This window comes from Colias croceus, chromosome 2, assembly GCF_905220415.1.
Source record: "Colias croceus chromosome 2, ilColCroc2.1".
Taxonomy (NCBI): domain Eukaryota; kingdom Metazoa; phylum Arthropoda; class Insecta; order Lepidoptera; family Pieridae; genus Colias; species Colias croceus.
The window spans coordinates 1,843,589-1,857,779 of NC_059538.1; the positions used below are offsets into that span (position 1 = coordinate 1,843,589).

The 14,191-nt window shown below is 33.3% G+C and overlaps 1 protein-coding gene across 2 annotated transcripts in view; it reads right to left on the reverse strand.

Moving 5' to 3' along the window:
- The window catches only part of LOC123704982 (neurogenic locus Notch protein), a 127,721-nt gene that overhangs the window by 16,017 nt on the left and 97,513 nt on the right, over window positions 1-14,191 (reverse strand). For both annotated transcript variants that reach the window (XM_045653524.1, XM_045653514.1), the window contains exons 6-12: window positions 11,488-11,681; window positions 10,804-10,959; window positions 9,814-9,996; window positions 3,403-3,517; window positions 2,655-2,776; window positions 1,646-1,813; window positions 916-1,054 (exon numbers count right to left, since the gene is read on the reverse strand). In XM_045653524.1, the coding sequence (XP_045509480.1) occupies window positions 916-1,054; window positions 1,646-1,813; window positions 2,655-2,776; window positions 3,403-3,517; window positions 9,814-9,996; window positions 10,804-10,959; window positions 11,488-11,681 (1,077 nt within the window). The remainder of the gene's footprint in view (window positions 1-915; window positions 1,055-1,645; window positions 1,814-2,654; window positions 2,777-3,402; window positions 3,518-9,813; window positions 9,997-10,803; window positions 10,960-11,487; window positions 11,682-14,191) is intronic.

Here is a 14,191-nt window from a genome sequence, read left to right on the forward strand (position 1 = left end):
ATTTTAGAATTTTTTGGGTGAAGTCGGGTAAAGGTTCTTAAAGAATAATTTGGTTGTTTTTGAACTCAGTTCGGATAAAGGTTATTTTTGAGCATGATTAGATAATTTTTTCCGAGCTTCTAATAATGAGAAAATACTCGATACAAACACAAGTAAATAAAAAAATGATTACATAATGTTTCGAATTCATGGTAAGATTTTATACCGCATAAAATAAGTCTTTTGACAATAACTCAGAACCATCCAGAATGTTTTACTTTTGAAGGAATGAAAAGAGATTGAAATAAGCAACTAATAAAGAATTATAAGCCAAACTATTGACAATATTATAATCATAAAAATTCAGAATTATTATTTTTAATAATGCAATAAAAATTGTTATTTTGTAAGTAAAAGTGGTGATACATGTGCATTAAATCAGGCCATGCGGTGTAATAAGAAATGAACTTACTCAAAATAATTGTTGCTGCATGTGAAAGAAAAAGTAAGCATTAGAAATGAATTTATTATTGTATTTATTAAATAAATATGCACTAATGAAAGCCCCTGTTAATAAAAGCTAGTGAAAATGATATTTAAAATGGTCGAATGGAGGTAGATGAACAAAGATAACAACTTATGTTATAGTTTCTTTTGAAAACCGACTTAAAGTAAGTCGTCTAGTAACATTTAAAATTAATATAAGTACGATACCAATGAGCCCTTAATTGCAAACATGCAACTGTGCATTTTAAGATATTATTATGTAACTTAATATCTTAAGACTTACGTATTTTGGTACGTATGTATTAGCCCTTAAAGTATATTTTAGAATGACAGCTTATCAGCTCAATTTACTCTCCCATTTATTAATCAAATAGTGATCCCAAAGCAACCGTTACAGCAAAATAAGCTCTATTCCCACAGCATACGAACCTATTTATCCCGTCAATGCAAGTGGCGCCGTTCCTACAAGGGTTGGAGTAACATTCGTTGACGTTGATCTCGCAGTTCCGACCTGATGTACCGGGCTTGCAGCGGCATTGGTAGCCGTCTATTAGGTCTTCGCAGTGACCTAGGAATAACAAGATTAATATTATTTTTTTGTGCCAGATATTAGTTTGTATTCAAACTCAAACTCAAACTCAAACATTCATTTATTCAATTAGACTACTATTTAGTAGCACTTTCGAATCGTCATTACATAATTATTTTAACATTTACCACCGATTCGGAAAGCAGTGATCTATGGAGAAGAACCGGCAAGAAACTCCATAGTTGCTCTTTTAAAATCATGTCGATATTACATAATATGTAACTTATATCTAAATACATAATATATCATAATATACCAAATATTATGGATATTATAGTTTAAACTAGTGAAGCATTTCTTTTCTCTTCTAGAGGTGTAATTAAACTCACTAGTTACTAGATAGGGCAAACCAAAATAGACTATTTTGATCAAAATAGGTGAATGTGACGCTTCAGAGTCATCAATTTTCGAGCTGGTGTACCCCAACCTACCAGCTAGATGGTGCAAAGCAAAATGTACTTTATATCTATAAATATAGAGTTTAATTTATCAACTGATAGGATGTTTTACGATCGTCAACGGATAGTACAAAACAAAATGATCCTTATGTCTATTATTATAGGGTCTTACCTCCAAACTGACAAGGATTAGACTCGCATTCATTAATCTGGGTTTGACACACACGGCCAGTGTATCCCGGATGACAATTGCAAGTGAAACTATTGTCACCATCAATGCATTCACCCCGATGGCAAGGGGCGGAGAGACAGTCGTTGATGTTGGTTTCGCAGGACATGCCTAGAGATAGAGGAAATAATTAATGTTTTATTGTTATAAGCATAGTAGAAAGAAAGGTCGGTAGTGTGTGAATTGAGAGTGATAAAATTAACAACTTATAGCTAATGACGAACCGATATTGGCTCGCCTATTTCTGTGATTTTCTAGACTGACAGACAGAAGAAAATCTTACCTAGTTATTCTGACAAGTTTGGTATATTGACATACTACTATTGCAAGTCAATATGAAAACTATTGATAGAATGTAGACATAATTAAAATAATACATATATTTAGCACAAAAGAAAAGCTTCTATTTCTTCTCTAGCTCGGCCTATTACAGGTATATCAAACCAAAATCTGCAAAGTACTAGGCAGATAGACACAAATCTATTTTTTTTTTGCAGGTGTATTGCCGGCCTTTTAGGGAAGAGTACGCTCTCTTTTTGAAGTCACCTAAGTTGTATCTGTCCGGAAATGCTGAGCTCGGAAGGTCGTTCCACAGAGGAGTGGTGCGTGGCAGAAAGTTCTTCCTAAATCGCACGGTGGATAAGCGCCAAGTAATAAGTAATAATAATAATCTTTATTTATTTCTTCCTTTTACAATACATATTATACATACAGACAACATATACAAGGTGTAGAAAGCTGGTGCCTGTGGTAGGTGTAAAACCTGTAATACAGGTCACCAGGTCTCCACCACTCGGATGAACAGAACATTATAATTAAGCCAAAGAAAGAAACTATGTAGCTTTAACTAAGTATCCAGATGTTGAGGGTGATATTTCAAAAATTAATTACATATCTGTGTACACATAATTAAACAAATAAATGATAACCTAAAGTAACTAATCTAACTTACCTGTATACCCAGGCGGGCATTCACAAGTGTACCCAGCGATGGAGTCATGGCACGTGCCTCCATTCCGACATGGACTAGAGGCACAGTCGTCTATGTTCACTTGACATCTAGCGCCCGTGAAGCTGGAAATTATTTTGATTAGGACTTTAATGCTTGGGTGATAAGGTTGATATTTCAAGTAGTGTAGATGAAAATAGGAAAGTTTCAGTTTATATGATTTAAAATTTGCAGTTATCGTCAAGACTTTACTTGTACTTATAGTATCTGTAAATCCAAGACTATGTTTAAAACATCCAAATATAATGAGAGTGTATAATCTCCCTAGTAAATAAATAGTAAATAGATAATTTACACTTGAATTTTTTTTAAATAATGTTTTACTTTTCCATCTTCTATCCTAAATCTTTCAATAAAAAAATTCTAACAAATGATTATCTATTCCTTTTTATCTTTACTTATTCTTATTAATCTGTTCTAATAATTATACTACAGTGCTTAAACTTAACTGACCCGGTGGCAAAAACTTGAACTACCGCCGCCTTTTTGAAATGTCACATTTTCACAGACTTTTCATACGGAATATCTTGTATAAATAAAAAGTTACTTATTAATGATAATTTACACCATTGGCAATGACATTATTTTTACCCTTGCATCCGGGGAAATACTATTTAGCGGCACTAAAATCGACACCAGTGACACCGTCACCGGGTCAATTAAGTTCGTGGCACTGTATATTATAACTTACCCTATAACACAAGTACATCGAAACGCGTTGATCATGTCATGGCAGACTCCACCGTTCAGGCACGGGTTGTTTGCACATTCGTCTATTTCAACCTCACATTGAGTGCCCGTAAAACCTGAAAATTAATACATTAATTATTATCTGTATATTCAAGATCACTACATACCGCCGATACACTAGCTTACCGCCCGCGGCTTTGCCCGCTTTGTCTAAAACCTAATAAATTATATAAAACCTTCCTCTTGAATCACTCTATCTATTAATAAAACTAAATCAAAATCCGCTGCGTAGTTTTAAAGATTTAAGCATACAAAGGGACAGAGAAAGCGACTTTGTTTTATACTATGTAGTGATTTAACACCTTAAATTCATAACTGTCAGCGACAGCCTTGATACGACAATTCTGCCTGAAACAAGGCTAGAAAAGCTATCTCGAAAAATCGAAATACAAGATATAAAAAATATGTGCGTGTACTAGTGTACACACGTAAGAAGTGAACTTCTTTATGACCTTATTTTTCAAAAAATAATTTACTATATGCAACTTATATATAATTGTTTTGGTAGCCTTTTTATTTATATACTTTTACATGAATATTAATTGTATACCTATTGTAATAAATTGTAATTGTAATTATTGTATGTATGTATGTTTAAATAATAATAAATAAATTTGAAAAAAATTTGAAATAAAACTTTACAGAAATACGTCGAATCACGCGTGGTAGGGATAAGAAAAAGATACCTAGAAAAAGAAGAAGGCGCGTAACGAAAAATATCATGCGTAACGAAAAAATGTTACACAAAATTTTTTTCCAACCCCGATAAAGAAGTTTCACTTCAGAAATCAATTATGCTATTAAAATGTTCTCATTCCTTTAATATCAATCTTCATAGTTTGATAATAAAAAGATCATCAAATTACTTGAATGAAGTAGTAAATGGATTTAACAGCAATATCTTTAAAGTTTTTATTAGGTATGTACGTTTAAATATGAAGCAATACCTGCAATCGATAACTTTCCGTTAAATTAAATCTATATATATAAAAGAAAGTCGTGTTAGTTACTCCACTTATAACTCAAGAACGGCTGAACCGATTTAGCTGAAAATTGGCAGGGAGGTAGTTTAGAGCCAGGAGAAGGATATAGGATACTAAATACGTACCACGGGCGAAGCCGGGGCGGACCACTAGTATTTTATAGAAAATAAACGATTAATTAAACAATAAAATGTTATATCAAATAAAATGGTAATAAAGTTTAATTTCACGATCTTTATTCTGTTTGAAGCAAATGACGTTAAAGTTAAATGGGGCACATAAACAGAGATATAAAATAAACAACGCTATGGGATTGTTAAATAAGTAATTAGAGAGTATCCCCATTTCAATTAATGATCATTGTAACGGTCCTGTCGACAACGCCTTTAAATTTAATATATTGAATTGGGCGTTTATAAAATTTACTACGTACTAATAGTGTCACAGATAGGTAGAATAATACGTAAGGAAATACAATAATACAAAAATGCGCAAAGAAACATACACGATTAACAAATTAAACGTATGTATGTACAAAACAGTTTTATCACTTTTATTTGTATGATTGTATACTTCTCTAAGTGATCTAAATATAGACATGTTATTTTGTGCAACTTATAATTAAATGTTTAAAATATACCTTTCGGTATCAGAAAAACTTATTCAAAGCCTATAAAAAACCTTTATCTTGACGATATTGTAGTAACCGTATAAATATTAAAAACCTCTTGTAAAACATCTTAAGCAACATACGTTACGCTGTAAAAGGGAATTGTCAACCTAAACCCAATAAATTCAGAGTTCACATTACATTGATCGAGTCCTGTCATAGAACACCTGGCTCGTACCCGTATTGAATTACACCCTTATTTAGTTCCCATATCATTGACAATGCAAAATTATCTTTACCACATCGATTTAACGTTCAAAATGGGATGCAATCTGGGCTATTGGTATTTTCTACTGAAATCACTACCTTACCAAAAAAGGAACGTTGTCATACGAGATCACGCAGCTTCCGACAATCGATCTTATATACTGTCAATAAGTATAAAAATAGATCGTTGGATTTTGTGCAATAATATTTTATTGCAAGTATTCGCATACCTTGAGCTATTGCTCATCGCTTGTCACAGAAAAAATACATAAAATTCAAAACTATTACATATACGTACCTACTTGTGGTTTTCTATAAATTGATATGTTGCGTAATGATAATTTTTATATTTCCAATTTAAATTTTACTTTGTATTGAATATCTTTGTATTTTTTTTAAAAGTGGTGGTAGTTTATTTTTAGAGCGCGGCGTACTAAACGTATTTAAAAAAAAAGATACAAATGTCACAGGGATTTTGTCGATTTTTAAACTTATGAAATTAATTATCAGAGAAATATGTGCCTTATAATATGATTGACTGCCTATTGAATAATATCGTCGGTCAGAATAACTATACGTATCTTTTATATGCACATATAGAAGCTTAGGTTTTCTCATTTCACAATTGAAAAAGAAACTGTACTACCAACATATTTTTATACACATCTTAATCTATTTAATTCTAACTATGTTCAATTCTCTTACACACCTTTTTATTTTAACCAATCGGTATTACCATTGTCGGCACTACGCTGACCTATAGCTTACAAGTTACGGTTCAAATGGCAATAGTATAAATTATTTTCTTAGTGGAACATTACGCAAACAATCCTAACCGTGTTTATCTGTGGAACTGTAGGCCACGCCCTGGTCCATGGTACAGTTATATAAAATACTGATTGTTTGGAATTTATGATATAGTATTTGGTAATTAAATGGTTTAATTTATGCAACGGTTGTTACTTGGGACTGGTTTTTTTAACTGTGTCAATAGTGAAGTATACTGTGGTGTTTTTGATTCATCCGAAATGAAGTTATTGATATGCAAATACGATTTAATTTACGTGAATCTTAGTGCGAATTAAAGTTTGATAAATTCAAGAAATTTTCTTTGTAGATGGATGTTTTCCTAATTGTAAACGGTTCTATAAAATGTTAGTCCTCTTAGATTTAGTCGTGCAGTCAGTTTATCTTTTCTTTGAAAAATCCTTTATGAATTATTGAAGTCACTTCTTTAGGCGCGTTGATAGTAAAATTTCAAAGTCGCATCATGGCAATACCACGTCATGGAGTAAAGCGACGATTTTGGTAACTTTCAATCTTGGCAAAGAAGTTTCACTTCTGACACGTGTGATCGGCACACACGCTCTTTTTTAACAGACATATTCGGCAGAATTATTACTTATTAAATTATTGAACTAAATGACTATTATCGCTTATAGCTTGTACCGAAAGCATTTGTCACGATTTCGGCTCACAGGCCCAATAGGAATGTCCGGTGCATTCTGTATCAGGATCTATGATATTATTTGTACAATATTTGAACGTTTAACATTTGTTTATAGAAATGTTTATTTGGGTTATAGATAGAACTGGGTAATAAGGGTTGCTATGTCTATTAGAAATGTTTAAACTGTCATTATGAGCGGGAACAAATGAAATAAGTTTTTAGAAATAATCATGTAACTTTCAGTAATAGGATTTATATTCTGTGGTAATATTTTGATGAACATTTTTCTTTAAAAATCGTTATTTTATCTGTGCATGCAAAAGCTAATTGATTCAGTTGAAAACACGTTTAAACCGACCTTTAGTTTACTTCTTTCTATAAAATAACAAACATATTACCATATTTTCAAAATGGCTAACGGTCGCGCCTTGCAAAAAGCGAGTGCAAAGTCCCGGGACGTGTTATTCCATAAAAAATTATAATGTCGTCATACCGAACTAACTTTGCCCTTATTAGCGCACTTGCCAGACGGGTCTGAAAGCACTCGTGCGTGAGATGTGACATACGACCGTATTGAATGCACACAAGTCTGTTCCTGCTGCGACAGCTCAAGGGGCTTCTTAATTTATCAGTATAATGCCGTACTTGAACTCGGATGTAACCCTACCAAGTTGAGAGGTACCGTGGTATCATGCGATGCGTGTGCTTTGTCGTCGTTTAGAAGTGATTGGGTTATAGCATAATTTAGTTCCAATGAGTGGTTCCGTCCGCATCATTGCGTCGTTGACATGTCTTTGTGCTTGACAACGCAGGTTATTGAATATGTGGGACCCGAACGCGTTCGAATTGGATTTTTGTCATGCATTCCTTTGCATTAGGAACGAATTTGTATGATAATCGTTTAGTTTCTAATTTGATAGCGATGATGCGTTGAAACTTGACTATATTCGAGATAAGTAAGGAATTGTATTTATATGACTGTAATGAGACTTAAAATTCAATTCGGATGGTTATCTTTTTGATCGATATTTTTTTTATTTTACTGGACATTTAGGTGAAAAAAATTAAGCTACATATACGCAGTTATCTTAGGTCTTCTTGTAGAACCCGTTTAATAAAAATAAAAACAAAAAAATTTAAATAAACCTTTTTTGATACTACCTACTTTGAGTTTTGCAAACCCACGCAGCTGCTATTTTTAAACGCCAAATCTTTTTTTTTTTTTTTTTTTAACGTGAGGAAATTCTCATGAATACCGGCTGCTTCGGGGGCAGCAGCACGGTTATGTCAGACTCATACTGACTAAAACCTCACGGTGGCCTACTTCCGCGCAAGTAAAGAGGGGATCCCGGGATCTCCGGTGGGAACGCTCACGGTACCCCTCGCGCGCCTGCCATTGGCAATCTACTCGTATGTAGTCGCGAACTACCCTACGCGCATGCCTAGCACTACGACAGACTGCAGCCAAATCTAGGTCATGTGTAATCAACATTAATTATTATTATCTGTACTCAGATAAATATCAACCTCGTTATTTATTTACATTAAACGAGCTTTCTCTTAAAACCAATAAACACGGGAAGGAAATGCAAATTTTGCGGTCGAATTGAAAACCAAGTCAGGTTAATATACATGTTAATTATCAAATTACGTACATGACGTGTGTTAGATGAAAATGGACTCTATTTCAAGGGGATAAGAGTTATGTGTGTGATAATAAATGTTAGTTTCCGCGTCGAGACAATGCGCAAAACTCTCTCATCGCCATGGGAACTAACTCTAATAGGGCTGCTTCTAGAATGTTCTATTAATATTTGTATGATGTATTACCTCCCAGGTTTATATAAAAAACAATTTTTTTCTGCTTTTATAGAATCAAGGAAAATACGAAAAACTTTTTGTTTTCCCAGATTATCACATACATACAAAGATTTATCTAAGTCTGAAAATAGATTTAATTGCGAGATAGGTTTTTCTATCGTTCATAATACAATAAAATAATAATTTGACTAAAAACTAAATAATACTATTTTTTGTAATTCTGTTAAAATTATATATTATTATGTTCCAAAGAATTTAGTCAATATTTAAATTCGACGTTGCTTTTTACGAAAATATCGAATCAGTGGCTAAAAAGTTAAACAAATTCGTAACCCAAGGTCAATAAATAAAGTTTAAAATTTCGTTGTGGCAGCCCTACGTCCGCCTAGCTAATGATAATCTTCAAAGATCGCTGTCAACTGTGAAGCAAATTGTAACTTCGCGAAGGGGGTCCATACCGTTACACCATCGACTTGGAATATGCTTTTTGCATTACACGACTACGTTGTTTGTATTTCGACTACGAAGTTTGTTTTTCGACTAGGAAATTTATTAACTAGGTGTTGCCCCGTAGACATTATTTGTTTTTGTCTTTAAACAACAGGTAAAATAGTTAATAGATGAATATTTTTAGATTTTCATTTTCTAGTTTTAATAATGAATAATAAATGAAGTTATATTATTATTATTTTGTGCTATACTCTTGTGAGATGACTATTATTGAGTATACTGGGTCAAAATGGCATACACATTCACTTTATCACGATTCCCAAATTTGGCTTGACACTTAAAATTGTAATTGATATGCTTATCAATTTCAATATAAAAATACATGTATACAGTACCCATTATAATAATTTATATTACATAAACAAAAATATTTCGAAGAGCTTTTGCGTTTTTTCTTAAAAAATACAAATATAAGATATAGAAAATCTATTGGGACCGATCGGGCCGCTTGGGGCTCAATGGGTTAATACATTCAGTGGACATTGCAATCAAAATTCAAATTCTAAAGTCCTGCTATCTGACGCAATATCCTTGTTTCTGTCTGTTATAACGATTTTTAAACTCAAATCCAGAAGACACATTAATGTCACAACACACACTTCAGCCACACTTACTTACCAGGCGTACATATACACGCGAAGATACCATGTTCAAAAATTAAAAGGCACAAAAATAAATATGAAGATTACTAATTAAGAAATTATCACTTACCAGGCATACACACGCATCTAAAGGTCCCCGGATCATCCAAACAAGATCCTTCATTCCTACAGGGATGGCTTTCACACTCATTGACGTTGGTCTCACACCGAGGGCCGGTGAAACCCACGGAACAGTTGCAAGCGAAGGAGCCGGGCGTGTTCACGCACATGCCGTCGTGCTCGCAAGGAGATCCTGGGGGTAGAACAAGTCATAGTAACAGTTAGGAAAGCACAGAAACCAGTCCTAAAATGCACAATGTAGGAAAAAAAAAATGTTATGGAAATACTGATAAATTGCAAGAGTGTTCGTTTTTACGACATTTTACGAAACATATAATACATTGGGCTAAGAAAAAGGACAAAGAAAAACCTGTTCAAAGATTGACCAATTGCTCAATAGGAAGAGAACTTTAAAAACCTAACGATATGATGAAACAGATAAAAGTAATAATTATAACTAGCTTCCGCCCGCGACTCCGTCCGCGCGGATGTCGGTCTTCGCGTGGATGGTTTATTTCTCCATTTTGAGTACCTCTGACAATAACATCTTATAAATATCTATTGGACCCAATTCCCAAATACGGCTAGGCCTATAATAATACGCAACGTGTGTTCGCGGTTCTACGGAACAACGATAAAACTGAAAAATTAAGATTATTTTTTTTCTACGTATTTTTCCAGGATAAAAAGTATCCTATTTTACGCCCAGGATAATAAGGTATAATTATACCAAGTTTCATCGAAATCGAACCGCTAGTTTTCACGTGATGCCTTCACATACAGACAGACAGACAGACAGACAGACAGACAGACAGACAAAAATTTTTTTAATCACATATTTGGGTTTGGTATCGATCCAGTAACACCCCCTGCTATTTATTTTTTCAATATTTTCAATGTACAGAATTGACCCTTCTACAGATTTATTATATGTATAGATGAACTAAATAAACAACGATGTTACGAAATAGAATCATTCACGAACACTAGAGCATCTTACCTTGTTCACACTCATCGATATCCTCCGAGCAGTCAAGGCCCTTGTACCCAGATGCGCACGAGCAGGTGTAGGAGCCGTTAATGGGGCTGGTGTCGCAGATCGCGTCCACGTGGCACGGGTTCGATGTGCATGCATCGTCCAGGTGGCAGAGGAGACCTAATAAAGGGTTAAGGGTTAAGTCACAGGAATGCAATAAGGTATAGGGGTCCATATAACCGCTGGCTGATTATGTCCCTGATAGGCAATTTAATATTGTTTTCATACAATAAGACGTCATTTTTACTGGCAAAAGGTAAGCAGAACATAAATGTTTCCGCATATTAACTCAATTTCGAATATTTTTGGTAATTGTACACTTTTAATGCGAAAAGGCGATATCACGAGTCTGTGAAACTGACACTTAAAATATTTCATAGAGTTAAGGTATTTCTACACAAGATTCTAGTAAATTTTAAACCGTAAATGGTCTGGTAGAGCATATTTATGAAGTATTATTTGCGTTTACTTTTCCAGATAACCAAAATTCAATTCTTTCAATATTTTTTTGAAATCTTGCACTTACAAACTACTACTAAATCAAAATTCCAAAAGGCTTTTGGCTATTTCTCTCCAATATCTATGACCTTCTTATCAATAAAAATTAAAATCATATTTCTACTGAGTTTATTTAAAAGTCAATCTTACCCGTCTTCCCCGGAGTACACTTGCAGTAGAACGCTCCAACTCGATCAATACACGTCGCACCATTGAAGCAAGCGGCGCCTGCACAATCGTCGATGTTCACAGAACACTCTGGCCCGGTCCACCCGTTCACACAGATGCAGGAGAAGCCTCCAACGGTGTTGGTACATGTGGCACCGTTCTGGCATACTAGAGGTCTAGGGAAAAAGGTACTTGTTAGAATATGTGACGGAAATAAGATACTATTGTACGTTATAAGGATACTTTGGCATAATAGTCCAGGAAAAAGAGTTGGAGAAATAAGGCTAAATTCATTACAGACATATTATCCGTTCTTTCTTAATTGATGTGTGTATTATTGTTATAACAGTTTATAAACTGAATTATAAAGCTTTAGTGCACTGATTTCAATGAATGTGAAATAGTTGCACAGCTACAGATGTGAAGATAAATTCAGGCTAGCTTTTTCCGAAAGCAAAACTTTAAGCTTAAACGGTTTCACGTATCAAAGAAACATTCGGCCAGCTTTGCGAATGATAAAATTAATAAGATAAGATAAGATTTAATAAAATAATAAAATTTTCTTAAAAAATAATGAATATGGTAATATTTAATATGGAACGAATGTTATATCGTTTAAGAAACCATGTTACATACAATTTAAGTTTAATTATGAAGATGTATTTTAATCGTACAAAGCACTTTATGGTTATTAAAATAAATTATAATTGCGGTAAAAAAAGTGGTACGGTGAGGTAAAGAGACGCCGACAAGGACGCTCTTGGCATTTCTTGTTTCCTTGCTTATTTGCAAATTAGGATCCAAGTGAAAAGGTAAGTCAAAAATTTAACTTTTTCCAAATTTTTGTTGATTTTGTTGAGCTTTTAAAACAGATTAAAGTCGAAAATGAAAATATTCATTTATTTGCATCAAATATGTTATCTATTTGTTTGAGCGCGCTATCTCAGGAACTACTGGGCCGATTTGAAAAATTCTTTCAGTGTTAGATAGCCCATTTTGTAGTAAGGCTATCATCACGCTAAGACCAATAGGAGCGGAGGAATGCTGATAAAACCACAACTAGTTTTACATAATTTAACGATTGTTTCACTATAGTATAAAGTATAAACAAATTATTACAGCATCCATTAATTACATCAGTCTAAGTTGACAGAATGACCCGATGACAGAAACAAGCAGATTAGTCTAAAGGAAACCAAAACATAAATGATTTACGCCTGACCACACCGCTCTCAGGAACAACAATAAATATGTAACAACGCGAACGAAGCTGTAAATCAAATGTGACTTTTCCCTTTAATAAAAGCTTAAGAAGTTATGGGATCGGATGAAGCGATTTTCCTAGTTTTTACGACGACATTAATTGTAAATGTTGTGTGGTTTTATGAAACCACGGTAAAAGTGAAACTTTTTATCACACTATAGACATGTAACTAAAAATTATCGTATTTGTACGATAATTATCGTACGTATCGTGCGTCACGCGACATGCGCTACACAAACCAAAAAGTTTGAGACGATGGATGTAATAAAAGTTTCACTTTAAAATAAAAAATATACATTACTATAGATAGGTACATACGCTTTGGTAATTAATAGTTTAGGAAAAAATGCATTTTAGATATGTAGTATGTACTATACAGCATTGTGTTGATTTTTTTTTCAGAATCAGAATAATGAATATTTCTAAATATGCACAAATTAGTTACTTAGCTATATGATATTCAGAAAAACGTTATACATTATTGGTAGGTAGTGTAAAAAGTTCTATATTTTTGTTATTTATTAAAATATTAAACTCGCTGTTGCTTATTACATAAGCCAACACAATATTTGCAATTTAATATTCAAAATAGGTCTAACGCTCGTAAATATTACATTACAGTATATAAATTGTAGATATTTTATGTATTGATATTTCGTCGCTTGCTGTGTGACTAATTAGATTAATCAATGCATTTTGATGTTTTATCATAAAGGTTTTGCGGCTTTCCTGACAGGAATTATTTCCTGTTAAACTACTACACTAATTTTGCATTTATTATTTTTATAAAAACTCCATCCTATCTAGTTGCAGTTCTCTTTCTCAGTCTAGGGTTACCTATTCACAAAATTATGAACATTATAGAAAACTAGCTTTCCGCCCGCGTTTTAAACGAAACCCCGCATGGTTCCCGTTCCCGTGCAATTTCCGGGATAAAACCTATCCTATGTGTTAATCCAAGTTACCCTCTATATGTGTGCTTAATTTCATTGTAATCGGTTCAGTAGTATTTGCGTGACAGAGTAACAACACACACACATCCTCACAAACCTTCGCATTTATAATATTAGTAGGATGAAGATAGATTCATAATGTGTAATTTTTTATATTGTTATGAATTTATTGATATCAACTTTAAACAAATTAAATGTGCGTAGTTATTAATGAAACCGAAATGTATTCTACGAATCAAAGACAAATAAATAACAAAAAAACGTTAATGATATCATAGATCAATAACATAGTTTCGCATGTGGTCTTACTCACTTCCGATGACAGACATTCCATATTCATGTTACGAAAAAGTAGCATAATTCTATTTTTAGAGCGCAAATATGTCTGCATGTGATTATTTATTTAAGCTTAAAAAGGTATTAATTAATAATATTATAAATACGAAGGTTTGTGAGGAAGGAAAGACGC